General features: G+C 55.7%; 1 protein-coding gene across 4 annotated transcripts in view; it reads left to right on the forward strand.

The window, feature by feature from the left end:
* AACS (acetoacetyl-CoA synthetase) overlaps positions 1–20,668 on the forward strand; it is a 45,013-nt gene that overhangs the window by 17,093 nt on the left and 7,252 nt on the right. For all 4 annotated transcript variants that reach the window (XM_049698602.1, XM_049698601.1, XM_033440684.2 and 1 more), the window contains exons 8-14: positions 2,043–2,190; positions 7,180–7,260; positions 11,140–11,264; positions 15,424–15,488; positions 15,624–15,746; positions 17,608–17,721; positions 18,422–18,547. In XM_049698602.1, coding sequence (XP_049554559.1) covers positions 2,043–2,190; positions 7,180–7,260; positions 11,140–11,264; positions 15,424–15,488; positions 15,624–15,746; positions 17,608–17,721; positions 18,422–18,547 — 782 coding nt within the window. The remainder of the gene's footprint in view (positions 1–2,042; positions 2,191–7,179; positions 7,261–11,139; positions 11,265–15,423; positions 15,489–15,623; positions 15,747–17,607; positions 17,722–18,421; positions 18,548–20,668) is intronic.

The raw sequence follows: 20,668 nt of genomic DNA on the forward strand, positions 1-20,668 counted from the left end.
CGCACAAAGGCCAGGAGGAAAACAGGACGGTTTGCTGGCCTCGCGGTGGCCCGGCTTTTATTTTTCTGAATGTGTTCATTGGTGATTGATAGAAAGTGAGGGCATCCAGAAGTAACGTTAACCACTTGGTTTAGCTTCAGGCAGTGCGGAGAGCTCCGCAGCCCCGGTCCCCCCGTCCCGGGGAAGCAGGCCCCCAGCGCTCTCCAGCCTTTGATTCCTGGGTGCCGCAGATAAACCGAAAGCGCCTCTGCGCGTCTGTGGGGGGACTGCCCTTTGGGTTTTTCCTTTTGAGAAGAAGCAACAAAAGTAATCGCTGTTTACTGTGATTTATACACCGATGGAAAGAAAACGTTTTTCTCTGTGTGGAGCATTCGACTCGATTGGGCCCTTTGTGTAAATGGGACTCGGATGGGAGGTGGAGGCGGACTGGGGCTCTCATTGGCTGGAAGGCTCCACAGTGAATAATCTTCCTGCCGCTCTGGAGAGGAAGGGTCTGCTTGTTTACCGCTCAGAATTATTTGGGGTGCCCATTTCAAATGGCCGCACCTCCCCCAGGAGACATCCTCATCTTTTCTTTTGTTTAAAGATTTATTTTTATGTGTTTATTTATTTATTTTGGCCTCGCTGGGTCTTAGATGCAGCGTGTGGGATCTTTGTTGAGGCATTTGGGGTCTTTCAGTTGCGGCATGCATGCGGGATCTAGTTCCCTGACCAGGGATCGAACGCAGGCCCCCTGCATTGGGAGTGCGGAGTCTTACCCACTAGACCACCAGGGAAGTCCCACATCCTCATCTTTAAGGGGGCCTTTCCATGCAAGACAGCACACTTCTTCACTTTCGTGTGCATCCGTTTGTATTTCAGAGTAATTCTCCTTGGCAGTTGGCTGCAGGCCGCGTTTAACTGACTTCTCCCCCTTCCTTGAAAGAAAGTTCCGTTTGACAAAGCAGTAGTTTCGATTTTTCCCCTTTCGTCTCCCTTCTAAACCAGTGGAGGAACAGGGCCGGGGTTTTGGAATCGATGTTTCCGCCGATCTCAAACTAGAGAAACCGCCTCTCTCCCAAGGTGGCTTTGTGGCTTCCGCTACCCTGTTTCTGCTCAGAAAACAGCCCCTTCGGCGGTTCTTGGTGACGTGCAGTGCGCTTTACGGCAGCTCTGGGGGCAGGGCAGGGCAGGCTGTTCAGGCTGGAGCCAGTAGCTGGGCTGAATTGTATTTGTTCCTGGACAGATACTTGCATCTGGCCATTGTAAACCTCAGGATACAGGGAAGCAGTGAGAACAATTGCCCCGCAGGTTGGCACCGCTTTCTGGCTGCGCCCTTCAGGTGTCAGAAGAGCTTATAACCCGGCACCTCCTCCCCCCTTCTCCTGGGGGGAAAGGGAAGGACTCAGGCACCCTGGGCTCTAGCTTGCCTTTGGGGAACCTGGGGAAACCAGGCATCTGCTAATCAGAAGGTTAGTAGCAAACGGGAGGTGCGCCTGGGCTCCAGGGACTTGAGCATCACCTCAGAGCCCCTCCCGGAGTTTGCGTACAAGCAGCCAACGTGTTAAATGCAAGGGGTCCTCCTCCACAGTGCTTATTAAAGCGCTTAGATTCTCTGGAGAGACAGCCCTCGGCCCCATCAGCAGTGCTAATAAAGCAACCGGAAATTTTCGGGACTTCCCTGGTGGTCCAGTGGCTAAGACTCCGAGCTCCTAATGCAGGGGGCCCGGGTTTCATTCCTGGTCGGGAACTAGATCCCGCATGCCTGCCGCGACTAAGACCCAGAGCAGCCAAAATAAATAAATCAATATTAAGAAAAAGAAAAAAGCAACCGGAAATTTTCACTCAGTTACTTTTTATTCAATTAGCATGAATCCTTGAGCCCCGACTGCTCCCTTCTCTCTTGGGAAGCTTCCAGACAAGGCAGGTCCCTGGAATCTAGGTCGTCACCCAGGTAGACGTGGCGGGGGGTGAACGGGAGGACTCGACAGATTTCCGCACCCCCGCCCCGCCAGGCGTTCTAGAACCTTCACCGTTTGTCTCCTGCGCCTTTTTGCCCACAGCGTGTTCCTGGAGGACTTCCTGGCCACTGGGCAAGGTGCGCAAGCCCCTCAGCTGGAGTTCGAGCAGCTGCCCTTCAGCCACCCGCTCTTCATCATGTTTTCGTCGGGCACGACCGGAGCGCCCAAGTGCATGGTGCACTCGGCTGGGGTAGGTCTGCACCCCATCCCTGCCTGGGGGCTTCCTGCTGGCTAGGGCGGCACCCCGTCCCCGCTCTCCAGGTGGGGTGCTGCGCCGAGATCCGGCCTCGAGCCGGGCGGTGGGGGGGCTGCTGCCCCAGCTGCCGTGGCCCCGTCGCCACGGGGTCCCGGGACTCCACAGTGCCACCAGGGCAAGGCCTGCGCCGGGCGAGCCGGTGACAGTCATGCTATACGTCATGACCCCTTAGGGTATTGTGAGTCCAACAGATGGGCCCTGCCCGCATTTTATTTTATTTATTTATTTTTAAATTAATTTTTCTTGGAGTAGAATTGCTTTACAATGTTGTGTTAGTTTCTGCTGTACAGCAAAGTAAATCAGTTATACATATATCCCCTCTCTTTTGGATTTCCTTCCCATTTAGGTCACCACAGTGCACTGAGTAGAGTTCCCTGTGCTCTACAGTAGGTTCTCATCAGTCATCTATTTTATACATAGTATCAATAGTGTATGTATGTCAGTTCCAATCTCCCAATTCCCCGCCCCCCCCGCCCCCTTTTCCCCCTTGGTGTCCATACGTTTGTTCTCGGTGTCTGTGTCTCTATTTCTGCTTTGCGAACAAGATCATCTGTACCATTTTTCTAAATTCCACATTTGTGCGTTAATATACGATGTTTGTTTTTCTCTTTGTGCCTCACTTCACTCTGTATAACAGTCTCTAGGTCCATCCACGTCTCTACAAATGACCTAATTTCATTCCTTTTTATGGCCTAGTAATATTCCATGGTATACATGTACCATTTCTTCTTTATCCATTCCTCTGTCGATGGACACTTAGGTTGCTTCCATGTCCGGGCTATTGTAAATAGTGCTGCAGTGAACATTGGGGTGCATGTGTCTTTTTGAATTATGGTTTTCGCTGGGTATATGCCCAGGAGTGGGATTGCTGGGTCATATGGTAGTTCTATTTTTAGTTTTTTAAGGACGTCCATACTGTTCTCCATAGTGGCTGTATCAATTTACATTCCCACCAACAGTACAAGAGGGTTCCCTTTTCTCCACACCCTCTCCAGCATTTATTGTTTGTAGATTGTGGTGATCGCCATTACGACCATGTGAGCTGATACCTCATTGTAGTTTTGATTTGCATTTCTCTAATTAGTGATGGTGAACATCTTTTTATGTGTTTTTTGGCCATCTGCCGGCATTTTAAACAGAAGGAAACAGGTTAGGTGAGAAGAGAAGATATCAGCTCATCAAGGGTCCTAAGAGGTGTTGGTGTGTTTTCTCAAAGCTGTCATGTAAGCGTGGGTACGGACGGTGCACGTGCCAGGCAGCGTCGCCAAACTTCTGTCTGACCGTGGGCTGGGGTCAAAAAGTTTGAAAGCCGCCGGGTTATGTTATAAAGTGCGGTTAACCGAGGGAGGACTTACCGTGCTGTGTGAGTCAGCTCGGGCTGCCGTAGCAAAACAGCACGGGCTGAGGCGGGTCTTAAACAACGAAGATTTACTTCCTTGCGGCTCTGGAGGCTGGGTGTCCAGGACCGGGGTGTGGGCAGGGTTGGTTCCCTCTGAGCCTCTGTCGTCGGCTCGCAGGGGGCTGCCTTCTCGCTCTGTCCTCACGTGCTCTTTCCTCTCTGCACGCACATTCCCGGCGTCTCTTTGGGGTCTAATTTTCCTCTCTTCATAAGGACATCCATCGCGGTGGAAGAGCGCCCACCCTATCGGCCTCGTTTTAACCTCCTCCCCTCTAGGAGGCCCGAGGATTATCTGAGTGGAGAAACCTCACATTGTCTAAGAGCCTTCTAGCCATCGCTTGGTCACATGGAGGTATTTGAACATGAAATACGGAATTTCTCTTATTCCAGCTCATTCAGCTTTTACAGCTGTTCTCTGCTAGAACATCTAGAAGCTGTTTGAACCCCTGCCGTAGAATCACTCTAACGTCTTCATACAGCTCTTTACACTGTGTTCTCGTGAGAACGTGGAAAGAGGTTAACACAACTTTGTCATCACCTGGATTTGCATCCAAGGAAGATCCGATGGCAGGTTAGGAATGATAACCTCCAGATACACACGAGCCTGTTCACAGACAGTGGGTGACTTCTCAGGAACCACGGAGTGGGAGGGAGGGGACATCGGGGGCCAAAGCCTTGATTTCTGGAAGAGTGGCCTCTTTGTAGGAGCAAGTGCTTGTTGCTTACCAGCCTGTTTTATCACACTGAGTCGGGCGTGTTCATAGCTGCTGGCATCGCGTTTTGCCTGGAGGGGGACCCCTGGTGTGCCTGGTCGGAGGCCCGATATCCGGCCACAGAGATGAGTGTTTTTAGAAACCTGGCAGGCGAGGGCGTTGCGGGGTGTGTGTGTGGGAAAACAGCACATTTTAGGAAAACCTGCCGTGCCCGACTGTACTTTTATTTTCAGTGCTCTTTTCCTAGCAAATGTCCCTTTTTTGGGAGTGGAACATAAAAATGTATTAGATGAAATGTAGTTTGCTCATAAAATCATTGTGCTTGGTATATTCAGAATATGGAAAAGTCAGGAAAAATTATATTAATTCTGGCTTCGCTGGGCTCTTGCATCTCCAGAGAAGTGACTAAGCACCTTGCCTGTTTTCAAGCGTTATCTCGAGCGGAAACTTGAAAACAGCGCGGTGGGACCGCCGACAGTGCCCCTGGGGCTGGCAGCAGGGTCAGGGTTGGGTTGGGACGTTGTGATCCCCGTTTGCTGTTCTGTGCTTTCTAAGCCCACAAAAGAGCCCAGAAAACAGCTTCCCTCTTCCTTCTTTCAAATTACTCTTCTTGCTTGAGATTCAGAAACCACGCTGCTTATACTTCCTGACGCTCAGGGAAAGCATTCAGACTTGCCATAAATATTTAGAAATTAAGGGCCGAGCTGTTGACGCGACTCGTTAAAGTTCACACAGAGAGAAGCAAAGGAGGGTTTTGTGCTGTCAAGAGAGTGAGGTTGCTGAGCCGGTGAGCACGTGGTGGGTTATGAATAGGCCGGGCTCATAGAGGCAGACCGTAGGGCGAAGATGCCCTTTAAAGGCCAGTCTAAGTGAAAAGGGAAATCGAGGGGGATCTGCCACGGGTTCCTATAATCCAGGAGCTCCCAGTCCTTTCTGTGGATTTGCCACGTGAACACTTAGCGTTCATCGAAAGGGTTCCTGAAATGTTTGTTGTCCCCACGTGGTCGCCCGCCTCCTCTGAGTGAGAGCAGTCTGTGTTGAGGGACTTTCTGAGGAAGCCTGTGACTGTGCTGGGTGGGCGGGGGTGTGCTGTCCCTGACCCTGCAGCGCACGCACGGTGAAGCCACCGGGCTCTTGGCTCCTGCATGCAGACCCAGGGTGGCCTCGGGGAGCCCTCAGAACGGGCTCTCCCTCCCAGCAGCCTTTCTACCGCTGTCTCTCTGAGCCCCGTGTGGTCCGTCCCCAGGGCAGGCGTCCCTGCTGCGGGCCTGGTGACGGGGTGCCGTCCGGGACAGACTCGGGAATAGGGGCGCTGGCTCTGGAGTCAGGGAATTTGCTGGGTAGGATTGTTTCTGTTGAGCTTTGAAAGGGATCATCTCCTCCTACTGGCTTGTGTTTTTTTTTTTTTTTTTTTTTTTGCGGTACACGGGCCTCTCACTGCCGTGGCCTCTCCCGTTGCGGAGCACAGGCTCCGGATGCGCAGGCTCAGCGGCCATGGCTCAGGGGCCCAGCCGCTCCGCGGCATGTGGGATCTTCCCGGACCGGGGCACGAACCCGTGTCCCCTGCATCGCCAGGCGGACTCTCACCACTGCGCCACCAGGGAAGCCCTGGCTTGTTTTTTATTTCCCTTGGGTACAATGAGGGTCATCAAGGCTGGTTTTAATATGTGGGTCCCGATAGTCCCTAAACCACCCAGGGCCACCGTTGCCGTCAGCTGGCGGCTCCCGTCTGTGGCCAGACTGAGCGCAGTGGTTGGCCTTTTCAGGGGCTTCGGAGGGGCCGCGTCCCTGATCTAGCCTTAGGATCTTGCGTGAGATCCATTGAAAGGATGGGAAAACCGAGAGATGAAACAGCTGGTTCAGGGTCCCCTTGCTCTGCTCTCCGCATTGTGCTTGGGGCTGGGAAGCTTCCTGTCCTCCCTGTGAGCCACAGGCGACACAGTCATTTGGAACAAGTGGGGTCTGAGCAGTGGAATACTATACAGCCGTACGAAACACCATGCAGGAAACTCCCTGTATGATAAATGGAAAAAGCAAACTGCAGGACAGTGCGTCCAGATAAAAAACCAGCATAAATAAATACACGCAGATAGGCAAGAAACATGCCTGGAAATGTACGCGGGAAACATATACGGTTACTGGTTGCAGGAGGGGACGGGGGCTTGTCATGGTGTATGCTTTCGAGTTTTGGTCCAAGCGAATATACTGCCCAGTGAACATTAAAGTGAAAAGTAATAGATCACATGTCGGGGTTGGGAGAGGGGTCTGACTGGGCGTGTGAGCTGAAAGCAGGGTCTTGAGCTACCCCTCGGCCAAGGAGTCCCTGAGCTCTGATCCGAGGCTCTCGGAGCTGCAGACCCAGCAGCGGCTGTGCACCCCGGGGACAGTCCTGCTCAGGCATCCAGTCTTCCCCGTCCACCACGAGGGAGCAAGGCTGGCCTGTAGTGCCCTGGTCTGGGGGGGGCAGGTGTCCCTGCACCCAGCCTTTTACCTTCATCTTCGTGACTCTCCGCTCTGTGATCTTCACTTTTCTCTGCCTGAGGTTGGTGGGTCCCCTGTGCTTCTGATCACCTGGCGCCCAGAGCCTGCAGGCCGGCAGGGTCGGGTCAGGGTTTCTTCTCGTGTCCCCAGCGAGTCTTAGGGGTCAGGTGGCAGAGGGACGGGAGCATTGCTCGTCATGGTGAGGGTGCTCAGAGCTCTGCCTCTTCCTTGACCTCTCCTGCCCCAGGGCCGAGCGTCTGGGCTGCGCGCACCTCTGTGCCCTCGGAGGAAGCAGCCTGGTTCACACGGAATTCCCCCGCTTCTCCCCAGGGGACCCTCATCCAGCACCTGAAGGAGCACATTCTTCACGGCAACATGACCAGCAGTGACATCATCCTGTATTACACCACGGTGAGTGCGGGTGCTGTGCTGAGACGGGTGCCCTCCCCCTCCTCCGCGCCCCTCCCAAGACGGGCTTTGGTTCATTCAGGTAGGGAGGACTTTACTCTTCTTTCTGCCTTTCCACTTTGCACATGTCAGGAGCCAGAAGCGCAGCTCGAGCCGCAGGCAGCGTGCGCCAGACCCCAGGCCACGTGCGCCAGACCCCGGGCCGCGTGCGCCAGACCCCGGGCCGCATGCGCCAGACCCCGGGCCGCGTGTGCGAGACCCTGGGCCACGTGCGCCAGACCCCGGGCCGTGTGTGCGAGACCCCGGGCCGCGTGCGCCAGACCCCGGGCCACGTGCGCCAGACCCTGGGCCGTGTGTGTGAGACCCTGGGCCGTGTGCACCTGACCCTGGGCCGTGTGCGAGCAGCCCCTCCTGCGGGATCCTTCGCTCTCGCTCTCTTTCTCTCCCTCCTGGCGGCTGCCCACTTGAATCTCAGCACCAAGGTCGAGCACCAGCCTGGCCCATCCCCCTGTGTTGACCTCGGTTGCCGCTGGGAGCCCTGGAGCCCTGGGGAAATCTAGAAAACCGAGGAGACTGTTAATTCAGTCTCTTGAGCCTGTAGAGGTGGGGATGAGTGTCACGTGACGAAATCTGTGGCTCAACCTGGGGGACAGGAACTTACCAGAGATGCCATGAGGACGGTCGGTTCTTAGTCATGTGCAATAGTAAAGGGACTCTGACCAGTGGAGGTGGAAAAGGAATTTACTGGAAGGCCGTGGGGTGGCATGCTGAGAGGCAGAATAACGGCCCCAAAGGTTCCCGTGTCCTCACTCCTGGAGCCTGTGCGTGTCACCTGATGCGGCAAAGGGGCTCTGCAGATGTGATTCGGCTGCGGCTCCGGAGACCGGGAGAGTGTCCTGCGTTATCCGGGGCCCAGGGTGATCACCAGGGTCCTTACAAGAGGGACGCAGGAGCGGTGGAGCCAGAGGGGGCGGACGACAGAGCAGAGGTCAGAGCGCGGTGGGTCCATGAGCCAAGGAGCGCGGGAGCCCCTTGAAGCTGGAAAAGGCCAAGAAAGACCCTCCCCTGGAGCCTCCAGAAGGAACTCCCAGCCCCGCTGACACCTGAGTTTGGACACCTGACCTTCAGGACTCTCAGACAGTACACTTAGGCCACTGGGTTTGTGGCCGTTGTTTACAGCAGCCAGAGGAAGGGCATGCAGGGTGGCTCGAGCAGTTACTTCCATGGCTGGGGATCCAGGCGTGAGACCAGGCGGGGCCTGCGGGCGGCTGCGCGTGCAGCTGAGAGCCGCCGCTGTACTGCAGCGCCCGTGGGAGGCCCGCGGTCCTGCCCCCAGGACGGAGGTGGCCCTGCTTCCAGCCCTTCCCGTGGTTAGTGTGGAGCCGGTGTCATCAAACCAGAGCTTGAGCTCAAGGCGCTGGAGCTGTTCCCGACGCCGCTGAACCCTGGACGGTGAAAGGTTAGCAAGCCGAAGGAAGTGCTGTTTGTCCCAAGGGGAGAAAACTCAAAATCAGCTTTTTCCAAGACCGCAAATGTCCAGGGGCTCCAGAGTGATTTGGCTCCCATTTCCGGTCTGAGTTCTCAAGGAAGCAGAACGCTGAGGCATCTTCCTAACCTGGGAGGTCGAGGCCCAGGCCCTGCTGCTTCCCTGGTGCCAGGGCCCCAGGACCCGTTGCAGACACAGGAGGGAGCACTGACGTGCGACCAGGGGCAGGTTGCCCTGTGTGCCCAGCCGTAAATCCAGGGCTTTGGGCCAAATGATTTGGGTTTCTTTCAGCTGCAGGCTTTCCTTCTATCCCCCTCCCCCATCGTGAACAGTGAGTGATGCTGGGTCCCCGCCAGGCTCTGCCAGGCTCCGGCCCTTTCAGACAGGAAGCCCAGCCCTGGGGCGTTAATGGAGCAGCGTTTTGAATTGCAGAACCCCACCCCCGGCGCAGCCACAGCTACGCTGACCTCCAACTCAGCTGCCTCCCTGGGACACGGTGAGGGGACAATGGAAGGACTCAAGGATCCAGAGCAATTCTCTCGAAAGCAGTTCACTTTTCTGGGAAGCATCCTGCCCACGAAGGACGGGGCTGTTGCATTTTTCGGTGGAGGATGCCGGGTGCCAGCAGCAGCCGCGGGTGCCCCCAGCCAGCCCCAGCCAGGCCTGTGCTGTCGCTTGCTGACTCACTTTAACAGCTGGACAGTGAGGTGGCCGGGATGCAGTGCTGCCTATTACAGTAATTCCTTGGGAACTCCCCGGCGGTCCAGTGGTTAGGACTCCACAGCTTCACTGCCGAGGGCCCGGGTTCAATCCCTGGTTGGGGAACTAAGATCCCACAAGCCGTGCTGTGAGGCCAAAAAAAAAAGAAAAGTAAAAAGGATTCCTTATTAGAAGAAACTCAACTTAGGATGTTAAAACCCTTAAAAAAAAAAAAAAAAGGCAACTCAACTAAATGGAGGTTCTCGTGTGACCCCTGGTTCCCTTTGCCGTTTCCGTGGTGCCAAAGGGGGAGCACAGGTTGGTCATCGTGCTTTTCCCCGCGTCACTCACACTGTTGTGACCTGTCTGGGGATTCTTAACCGCCACTTGGGTGCCACCTCACGTGGCCGCCTGGTCCCCGGTGGCGGGATTCTGACCTGGGGACACCAGGTGACCTGGGACACTGGGCCGCATCTGCTCCAGCCTCATGGATGGGCATCCTCCTGCCCTCGTTGCTTACGGAGTGGAATTGGGTTGTTTTGCCCTCTGGACAGAGATTCCTGCTTCCTTGTTCTGTCGCTATATTGCTTTAGGCCGGAATCGCCTACAAATTCTCCCAGCGTGGATGGGAGTGCCATTGTCAGTGGGGCTATGAGCACACTCTTTGGCTGTGAAAATTTTTTTAATTAAAAAAAAAATGCTCTACTTACACGTGGTAAGCATTTCATGCAGCACATGGGAACTTGGTGAGAGGTTGGCGTCTTCCAGGGCCCAGAGGCAGCCACGTCCGCCCTGCTCACTCCCCTGCCCCTCGGGCCCCTTTGCAGGCCCAGGGGTGGGGCTGGGGGTTCTGTATACGAATGGGGTGCTGCACACCCTCTGCCGGGCTGGCCCTGCCCCTTTACGGTCTGTCTTCGAGACTGTTCTGCACAGAGCCAGGCCTCGTTCTTTTTGATGGCTGCACAGTGGCTGACTCCTGAGTGCTTGCTGGGTGCCAGGTGCTGTTTCCCACGTCCGACCTGGGTTGCCTGCTGCAGCGCCCAGGGTTCCCTGCACGTGTGCACCATGTGACCACGCAACGGGCATCTCTGTTGCCTTCGGTCCCTTGTTGTCACCAGTGAGGCTGCAGGAAACGTTCTCCGACATGTCTTAGTGCACACGTGTGCGTTGATCCCTGCCGTAAACTCTTCTAATTTTTATTTTTATTTTGGCTTCATTGGGTCTTTGTTGCTGCGCGCGGGCTTTCTCTAGTTGCTGCGAGCGGGGGCTACTCTTTGCTGCGACGCGTGGGCTTCTCATTACGGTAGCTTCTCTTGTTGCGAAGCAGGGGCTCTAGGCGCGCGGGCTTCAGTAGTTGTGGCATGCGGGCTCAGTAGTTGTGGCACGCGGGCTCAGTAGTTGTGGCACAGGGGCTTAGTTGCTCCGCAGCACGCGGGATCTCCCCAGACCAGAGATTGAACCCGTGTCCCCCGCATTGGCAGGCGGATTCTTAGCCTCTGCGCCACCAGGGAAGCCCCTTACCGCAAACTGTTGACGGGAATTGCTGGGGCAGAGCGTTGTGCATTTGGGCCGGGCAGTTCTTGGCTACTTTGGCTCAGCATCGGGTGGTTTTCTGGGGATGTGAGAGGCTGCGTGACGGGGCCGAGGGGAGCTGGCCCGGTGCTGGGTTGACACGTGTTCCCTTCTGTCTGCTCCAGGTCGGCTGGATGATGTGGAACTGGATGGTGTCTGCTCTCGCCACGGGGGCGGCTGTGGTCCTATACGACGGCTCCCCGCTGGTGCCCACCCCCAATGTGCTCTGGGACCTGGTCGACAGGATCGGGTAGGTACCCGGGACACTCAGCCACAAGGTGGCCGCTCTGAGGATCTGGGTGCCGTCTCTGGAACGGTTTGCCACCCTCGATGTCCCCCTCTTGGTGGGGGTGGCTGTGTGAGGGTGTGGAGGTGCCAGGAGTAGGTGAAGCTGTCAAGGAGGGTGGGAAGGGGTGGGCGCCCCTGACAGGGACCGACCATGGAGACCCATGTAGTGCGGAGGGGGCTGCCCCGCCCCTCAGGGCCCAGGGGTGAGCTCTGAAACCTCGGGCACCGGGAGAGGGAACGTGGTCTTTTTTTTGTAACTCTGGATTCTAAGAACTTGCAGAGCTGCGACCCAGAAGAGAGGCAGACTGAGGGCTGATGAGAGCTTTGTTTCACGCGGGGCCCGTGGCCGCAAGGGTGATAGAGAATGACCCAGGCTGAACGTACATACCTGTTCGGGGGACGGTGTGGAGATGCTCATCCAGGGGAGGGCAGGTCTGTCTCTGGGGCGTTCCCAGCGTTTAGCCTTCCCACCCGCCTTTCTGTGAGCCCTCAGGGCTGGCCAGCGCCTCGAGGGTCTCCCAAGACTCAGCAGGGTGCTTCCAGATGCCCCGCTGCCGGTACTGCAGAAGGGCCTCCCCGCAGTCCTGTGAACAGGACGGCAAGCGGGCATCCTGATGGCAGAGGCAGCGGCCAGCTAAGGGGCAGCGTCGGGGGAAGGGTGGAGTGGCCCCTCTTCTCCCCTAGCCCCTCATCGCCATCGCCAGGAACCGTCCAGAGACCCTGTTCCGTCGGCACTTTCTTTGCTGATGAATTAATCATGGGCGGCTGACGCATTCTCGCCACTGCGGCTGCTGGTCGCCGTTGGCCTAATGATCGTGTTTCCAAGAACGAGAACACGGAAGCTGGCAGGGCTCCCGTGGCCCAGAAGTTAGCCACGCTCTGAAATGTTCTAATTACGTTACCTTTGAGTCCATTTACATTGGGGAAACAGGAGGAACCGCTAATGTTCTTAAATCCTTGGGCATTAATATTTGAAGTATAACGTTGGCCTGGGTGATATTTAAATCCTGACATTTGGCTCACAGTATTAGCGAGGAAATTTATTTCCTAATGAGCTTGTTGCCAGTGAAAGGTTAATCAAATCCCTGGGAAGATCTCTGCCCTGAATACCTGTCAGCCGCGCTCAGGAGGAGACACTCTGGACGTGTATGCCTGTGCCACGGGAGGAGGGATGGAGAGAGAAAGGTACATCCCCGGGGCTTAGAGCTAATGAAGTTGAAGGATGGAAGGCCCAGGCAGACCCAGCTTTGCATGTGTGTACGTGCACACGTGTGAGTGTGTAACGTGCACACGTGTGAGTGTGTATGCACCTGAGTGCGAACGTGTGAGTGTGTATGTTCATGTGCACAGGAGCACGAGTGTGAGCACGCATGTCTGTGAATGTGTGCAGGTGTGCGTGTGCACACACGTGTATGTGCATGTGCGCACGTGTGTATATGCAGGTGCACATACACTTATGTGCACAGGAAAGTGGGTGTGTGAGAGTATGTGCACACGTGGGTGTGAGAACACCCATGCCTGTGGATGAGTGTGTGTGTGCGTGCATGTGATTGTGTGCAGGTGTGTGTGCAAGCGTGCATGTGGGAGTGCGTTCGCAGCCCTGTGGTTTGGGTCTGTGTAGAACGCACGTGCTGGGCCTCCGCCTTACATCCCGGTTTGGCCTGTGCCCCGAACGCCAGCTGAGCCGTGGCCTTGGCCGTCCTCAGGGCCCCTCTGGCCTGGCCTTTCAGCCGGCTGGGGGGGCTCATCTGCTGAGGTCAGCGAGGCAGGTGCCACTTGTTGGCCTGTGAGGGGCGCCCGAAGGGCAGCACGGCGCTCCAGCTGTCCACGCGGGTGACAGGAGAGGGGGCAGGTCAGACGGGGCGGGATGCCTTCATTCCAGCTCTGCCACCTCCCGATGCTGAAGTAACACAAATCAAACGTGCTTTCACCTAAAATCCTGCGGGTTTGTGGCAGGAGGAGCGACGCTTCAGCGCTGGCAGGGCGGGCAGGGGCCTCGCGGTGCGATTTAAGGGCCTCTCTTTAAAATAACGTTGATGCGCTTAGGGACGAAATCCTCGTTGATTGTCATCGTGTCAGTGCACGGGCTTACTAACATGTTTCGTAACTGAGCAGTTATTTTGCAGACGTGAACGAGGTTAAAGGACGGATTGTCCTCTTTGTTTGGGGTGTGTTGCTGGGCTCTCCAGGTCTGGGCCGGGGAACATTCTGGTTGGGGTCAGGGCAGAACTCTGGGGTCTTTGTCCGGGTTTGCAACTGGGCAGGCAGTTCACGTTTAGGACTGCGGGACGCGTGTTGCAGGCCAGGGCAGCGGCGGGTTCCGAGGCCCCAAGGGGACCGAGATGGGGGTGGTGCGGAGGCTGGGAGGAGGCCCTCGTGGCTGCATGTGGGCAGTCGATTCGGGCGGTGGAGCTGGATGAGGGGGGAGGGCAGGGTCCCCCAGGGATTTCGGGGCTGTGCCGCGGGGCGGGTGTCTTCCGCGTGACGTGGCACCCCGTTGGGGCGTTGAACTTGGGGGCGCTACACGATCCCCCCGCGAACTACAGGGTCGAGGGCAGACCGGGGAGACCGGGGCTCAGGCTGGCGGAGCCTTGGAGGAGCCGCGTGTGCAGGGGGCTCCTTGCAGGGCTCCGGGCTGGGCGAGCCGGGGAGCTGCCTCGTTCCTCGTGGGGTGCTTCCCAGCAGCACTCGCGAAAAAGACACCGCGCCGAGCACACAGGCACGGGCGCCTGCGCTGCATGAGCTCTGTGTTTTTTAAACTGCCTTACCCAAGCCCTGGAGACAGACGGGGAGGCCTGGCCGTTCCTTCACACAGAAGGCCTGGGGCCCAGCCCCGGGGACGCCGTGGCAGTCTTTACACATCGCTGAGGGTGCGGTTTGCAGACAGACACCTGCGACTTGGGGAGAGGGGGGCGGTTGGGGGCTGAGCAGAAATCCGCGTGCTGCGCTGTGTGGCTGGTGGCTGGAGATCTCTACCTGTGGCTGGGGCTGTCACTGCTGTCCGTCAGCATGTGATGGGCCCCTGGTCTCCTGTTGAAATACGGGTGACGCCTTAATTCTCAGAGGGTCTGGAATCAGCTAATCAGACTACCCGAGTTTATGGAGTAAGTGAGGAGGGGGTGGGGATTGTGTACGTTTCCTGGTCCCCACGACCTCCCAGCTCCCAAAACAGCCTTCACCAAGGACACAGCGACCCAGGAAGTGTCCGCGGTTTTAGTGGTTGCAGGGTGTCCCGGTGAAGTGAAGAAAAGAAAGGGACCGGAGGCATGAAGGACAGTAGTTTTGAGCCGTGGATTCTGCCCCTCCCAGCCCAGCCGGCCCTGGTTCTGTGTGTCTGTGCCTCTGAGCTCTGTCAAGCGCCAGATAGCACATGGCTGTCTCGCTGGAATGAATCTCGCCAGCCAGGTGCGAAGGGATGGGTTTTGCCGCCCAGAGGGGCAGGAGGGACCTGGATTTTATGGCCTCCTTCAGCCCCCAGGAGAAAACAGCCATTAGTTAGGAAGGTAGAGCTTTCTAGGAAGGAAACAGAACATGAAGTAACACTCTCCCCTTGAAAACACAATGACTTATACTCAGCATAACATGTTGTTCTCAATGCAAACTTGGGGATAAAGGACTAGATTCTAAATGTTCAAAAAGAGAAGAAGAGTGGTTTTCTAAGTTTCATAAAAATGTGAGCTTATTTAAGAAAGGGAGATGGGTCAGGAATTCCAGGCATGGCACCTGTCCTAACAAAAGCTCCCACGGCCTCTCCACTCCCTGGAAAACGATCGCAAGCGCTCAGAACTTGGGGGGTCTTGATTCTGTGGCCTCCTTTGGTCCCCCCGAGAGAAAACGTCCTGCAGCTGGGAAGATGGTGGGTTTATGTGCAGACAGTTGTTTAAGTAGAGCCAAAGGTTAAAGGGAGCCCGGGTGCTCTGCACACGTGTCAGTGCTGGCCTCAGAGTAACGCAGGTGTTGTAACTGGCTTTCAACTACATATTAAGCGTTAATTCAACCCAGAAAAATGACGTGTCTTGGATTTTGCAACCTCGTCCGAAATGGGTCACTAATTTGAGAGAGCTTCGGTGCCTGGAATATGCAAGAGCCTTGACGAGTTTCCGGTGTCTTCTTAACTCCAGCATCACCATCCTTGGAACGGGTGCGAAGTGGCTGTCAGTGCTGGAAGAGAAAGACGTGAAGCCAGGTAAGCGTGCCTCCCAGGGTGTCCGTTCCCTGTCTCGCCAGCCGCGGAAATCAGATCCACTCTGTTACCTGGTTCCTGCAAGCCAGGCAGAGGGTGTCGGGTTTGGCTCTAATCTCTCAGTGATTCTGGCTCTAGTGGAAACTCACAGTCTGCAGACGCTGCGCACGATCCTGTCCACCGGCTCCCCGCTGAGCGCCCAGAGCTACGACTATGTCTACAGGTGCGTCAAGAGCAGCGTCCTCCTGGGCTCCATCTCAGGTACGGCCCCCGCCATGTGCCTGTGCCGTGGAGAAGGTTCTGGAAGAGCCAGAGGACTCGGGGACCAGGCTTGGCCGTTAAGCGTGCTTCCCCTGTGGCCCAGCGAGTCCACCGGCTTGAATTTATCTGCGTGAACAGTCAGCAGGGCATGCGCGTTTGCACGGTCGATGTTCCTTGTTCTCGGTAGTTATGTTCTAGGGAGAGGCTACAAACACTGAGTCAGCCATTGCTGAACCTTTGCCGGGGGTGGAGAACGTACATACACTCCGCACCCTGATCGTAACCTTAGATCCTAAACAACTCATCTGGTAGATTCTATTTTCTTTACAAAAGAGAAAACAAGGTTCACACGTGCCAAGTGACTGGCCTGAGGCCACCCACTAGCTGGGTACAGAGTGGGATTCAAACCCGGTCCTGCCGCCTCAGAGCCAAGCTTCCCGCCCGCCCAGCGCATCCCTTGGTCCTCCCCGGAGCCCGCCTGGTGGGCAGGGGTGCTGCTGTCGGATGGGCGTGGGGCTGTCTGCCGGGCCGGCCCAGCCCATCTCGGGGCAGCCACGTCTGTTAGGCTCTCGGCCTGTCCTCCTGCCGCTGTCCCGAGCGCCCCAGCTCCAATCCGGAAGCAGCGGAAGCAGCACTTCTGCTCCCAGCGCTGTGCTTCGTTGGGGCGCGAGACTGCCCCGAGCTTGCTGGTCACGGCCGTGAACGCGTTTCTCCCGTCTTCATGGGACGTGCCAGCCGGTACCTCGAGGTGTCTGGAGGAGGGAGGCAGGTCAGCACGCTTCGATTTTGCCCGGAATTAATCCTGCCAGTTGTTGAAGCATCGAAGCATTTTATGTGGGTTTCAATCACCCTGCCCCACCCCGTTCACATACACAGAGCGTGAGCAGGGAGAAGACACTTCTTAAATCACAAGGCTGTCTTTTCAGGTTTATTTACAAACAGATGTAAAGGGGAGCACGGACACCAGTGTCCGGATCGCCGAGTCTAGGAAGGGACCAAGTCGGGGCTCCGTGTATGCCCTCTGCCCACAGCCTCCCCCCCTTTCCTCCCTGGGCTGCCGTCTCCCACCCCTGTGCGCCCCGGTGGGCTCCGTGCGTGTCCCTGTGCCCACAGAGCATCCCGCACCGCGGGCACGTGCGAGGGGGCAGTTGTCACCGGCTGGGCCCAGGTTCAGGCGTTAATGCCACTCCCTCTTGATGACACCTGGGGTCCGACCCTTTTTCGAGCCCCTCCCTGAAGCGGAGTGTTTCGCATCCAGCACGTGCCCTCGTGCGGGAGACTCGCACTCCAGGGACCACAGGGTTTCTGCTTCTCCGATGATTAAGTGAACATAAACCACAGCAAAGAGACTCTGCACGGGACCCGTCTGCCGCGGCAGTTCCTGCAGACAGGCCTGATGGGGCGAAGCTTCCACTTTCGTGAACCTGAGTCTAGGATTTCCGTGCGACCACAAGAGGTCATTTATTTGGTGTCTCCTTCAGCACGTAGCCCTGGTCAGAACGATAAATCACCCGGACACGGGAGGTTCAGTCCAGTTTCTACGTCACCTCCCCGCTCCCTCCCTGAAGAGAAGCTCAGCTCTCGGGGAATTTTTCTGTATTTATCTGGAGAAAGAGTAGTATATATTTGTCCTCCGGGGTCTTTCTCCTTTATTGTTCATTAATAAAAAACATGGACAGTTTGTCTCAGTCTTATGAATTTTTTTTTTTTTTTTTTTGGCCGTGCCGTGTGGCTTGTGGGATCCTACTTCCCCAACCAGGGATCGAACCCAGGCCCTCGGCAGTGAAAGCCCGGAGCCCTAACCACTGGACCGCCAGGGAAGTCCCGGTCTTCCGAATCTTGAATCTCCTTTTGTTTGCAGGTGGCACCGACATCATGTCTTGCTTCGTGGGCCAGAATCCTTCAATTCCTGTGTACAAAGGGGAAATTCAGGCCCGGAACCTGGGCATGGCCGTGGAGGTGTGGAACGAGGAAGGTGATGGCTCCAAACCCTTTCCCTCTCTGTGACGAGGTGTGAGTGGTAACTTGGATACGCTTGGATGTGTAACTTTGCTTGGGGCCAGTTCTCCAAAACTGCCCCGTCTGAGGGGCCGGCCCCTGCCACCGCTCGCAGACTGACGGCCCCCGAGCCTGGCTGAACGCCCGCCGGGCTCCCCGGCCTCCTGCAGCCCGTCCGGCTGAGGGGAGCAGGTGTTGGCCTGCAGCACAGACGGCGGGCCATGTGCTTGGAACGCCAGGCAGGCATGCAAACTTTGGGGACGCTGCTGAGGCCACCCCACTGCCTCAGCAGCCTCGTGCCCTGACCCTGGCAAGGACCCAGAGCGAGATGCGGGACCCGAGGGGCAGCGCGATACTGTTTGTGCGGTGTTTAGAAACACGCAAAATGACGTGTTATTCAGGTGTATGTAGGTGTGGTAAAATTATTAATCCACATAAGGGAACGGTACAGGATTGAAGTTGAGCGAGAGCGGGGGGAGGGTGGTGGGGAGCAGTAGCGTGGCTTTCGGTGACGCCGGGCTGATGGGCATGTGGGCGGGGCCGGCTGCATGGCTTTGGATGTGTCTGAAATACTCTGTGATAGCTCATAGCTTAAAAAAGGAGAGAAGGAGGGAAAGAGAGCCGGGGCGTTTGGCTGTGGCGTGTGCTCAGTTTAGCTCTCATTCCTCCCCGGCCAGGAAAGGCAGTCTGGGGGGAGAGCGGTGAACTGGTGTGTACCAAGCCGCTCCCCTGTCAGCCCACGCACTTTTGGAACGACGAGAACGGCAGCAAGTACCGGAAGGCGTATTTCTCCAAATTCCCAGGTGGGTCGGGATGCAGGTGGAGCTGCCCAGATTCCCGCCCGGGCTGGGCCTTCGGTGTCTAATTCTGGATGCGCCTGCCCCCTGCCGGCCCCCCCAAAGCCCGGTGAGGCTGCTCGCAGCTCATTCCGCCAGGGGGGCAATGATGAATTTTTGATCAGTATCTGGTCACCGTCAGCTTGAAGCCATCTTATGAAACCCTAATCTGGGTGTAGATTACTCTTAACCACCCCCTGTGCCCGGAGCCCCTTGGCCCGGAGCCCTGCTCCTGGCCGCCGGCACGACCCGCTGGTTTGGCTGCGTAGGGGTGGGAGGCCCGCTCGCTTACCCAGGCTCGTCTGCCTGTTCGGGGAGAGATGCGTGTGCGAGAGGTGTCTGGCTGGGGTCTCCTCTGTCTCACACCCCATCAACCAGTCCTCGTGGAGGTGATGGGAGAAGAGAGCTTTTGCAGCGGGATGATTAATTCCAGGCCGTCACTCACGCAGGCTGCCACCCTCCGTTCATCTTCGGAGTGGTGTCTTGCCCCAGAGCTGGAAAGTCTCTTTATTTAAAGCTCTGATTCCTGCCTCCTTATCTTATTTCATAAGCAACCTCGAGTGATTGCAGCTATGTAACTCATAATGTAGCGAGCCTTCTGCTCCAGAGTTATTTACACCTAAGTACTTGCTGTCTTCAACCTCTAGAAAGGTAATTCTGTTTTGCATAAATCACATGTGGTGAATCAGAAAGCGGCAGGTGACCATCGGGGGTAGAAGGTGCCACAGGTCCGTCCCGTTTCTCTACTCGGCCTTGCGTGTTCCCGTGTAATGTTCCACGTAAAAGCCATCGTACCTGGCATAGCACGTCGCATTTGAGGGTAGTGGGAGCATCCCTCCCCGCCATGTGGCCTGGCCTCCATTGGATGCCTCTGCATTTAAGCCCCACCTTGGGTCCTGCCAGTGTGTAGCTGTTCAGACAGACTAAAGCAGACTAGAGAGAGAGAGAAGTTCCTCAGATGACCTTGAAGAGGAGTCGGGGCTCCTGTCCTAGGAAGGGATTAGAACCTCAGCTTGAAGATCCATCTAAGAAATGACATCTCTTCATCTTCTGCAGCACTGCTCTTCGAAAACTCTTTTCTGTCATTTTTTGTTATATATGCAAGGGTTCTCATGATAAATGTCTCTCAGGATTAATTTCAGAAAAAGTCTTTATTTCCAAAGCTCTGATATTCCTTCTTGGAGGAAACAAATACTTGGTGACCTGTTATATTTTCCATTTTTGCCTTGGCTGCCAGGAAGCTCAGAGCTGCCATCATTGCTTTGTTGTAGCAGTCCTCTCACCCCAGTGCAGAGTTTCTGATGCTTTCAATAATCCCATCGTATAGTTGGCTTTATAGGTAGCTTCCTCAAATACTTTCTGGAAGTAGATGTGACATACGAATAAATACGGAGAAATAAGGGCAGATAAGATAATGGGATCTGAAGCTGTTGGTCATGGTCAGGGTGGACACAGGCTGAACTTAGACCACTTCTCCAGGCCCAGCACTGAGAGATTCTTGGACTGTATAGGACATGGCTCGACGATAAAAGAAAACAACAACAAAGAAGCAAGGTCTTCCTTTCTGCAACAGGCATCCGACTTACAGGCATCACTACCCTGAAAAATTAGGCCGGGTGAAAATGTAAACTGACAAGGTGCCGATATGGAAAAGTATCCAAGAATTTATTAAGTGACAAATAGGAGTGCAGAACCGAGGGCATTGCATGCCTCCTGTGTGAGTTTTTAAAAGGAAATGTATGTGTGTGAATAATACGAGCCATTTTGATTTTCTTTGTGACTTTTAATTATCTTTAAAAACCTAATAAAAATTTAAAAGGAAATTAAAAGCAGACTTTAGAAAGATTTAGATCATTCTGATCCTTCAAAGCAATGATTTCAGCTCTGAGTTTCCTGGTAGCCAAGGCAAAAATGGAAGTATGATGGGTACAGGTGACTGAAGATGGTAAATTCCAAATAGGAGACCAGGCCTGCCCATGAGCCATCAAGATTTTGAGCTTGATGAGATGGAGCAGGCAGAGCTTCCATTGGCCCTCGTTAGCTAAACAGGTCCAGTGGTCACAGGTCCTTTAATAAGAGAAGCGTGTA

This window comes from Orcinus orca, chromosome 15 (genome assembly GCF_937001465.1).
Source record: "Orcinus orca chromosome 15, mOrcOrc1.1, whole genome shotgun sequence".
NCBI classification, from domain to species: Eukaryota; Metazoa; Chordata; class Mammalia; order Artiodactyla; family Delphinidae; genus Orcinus; species Orcinus orca.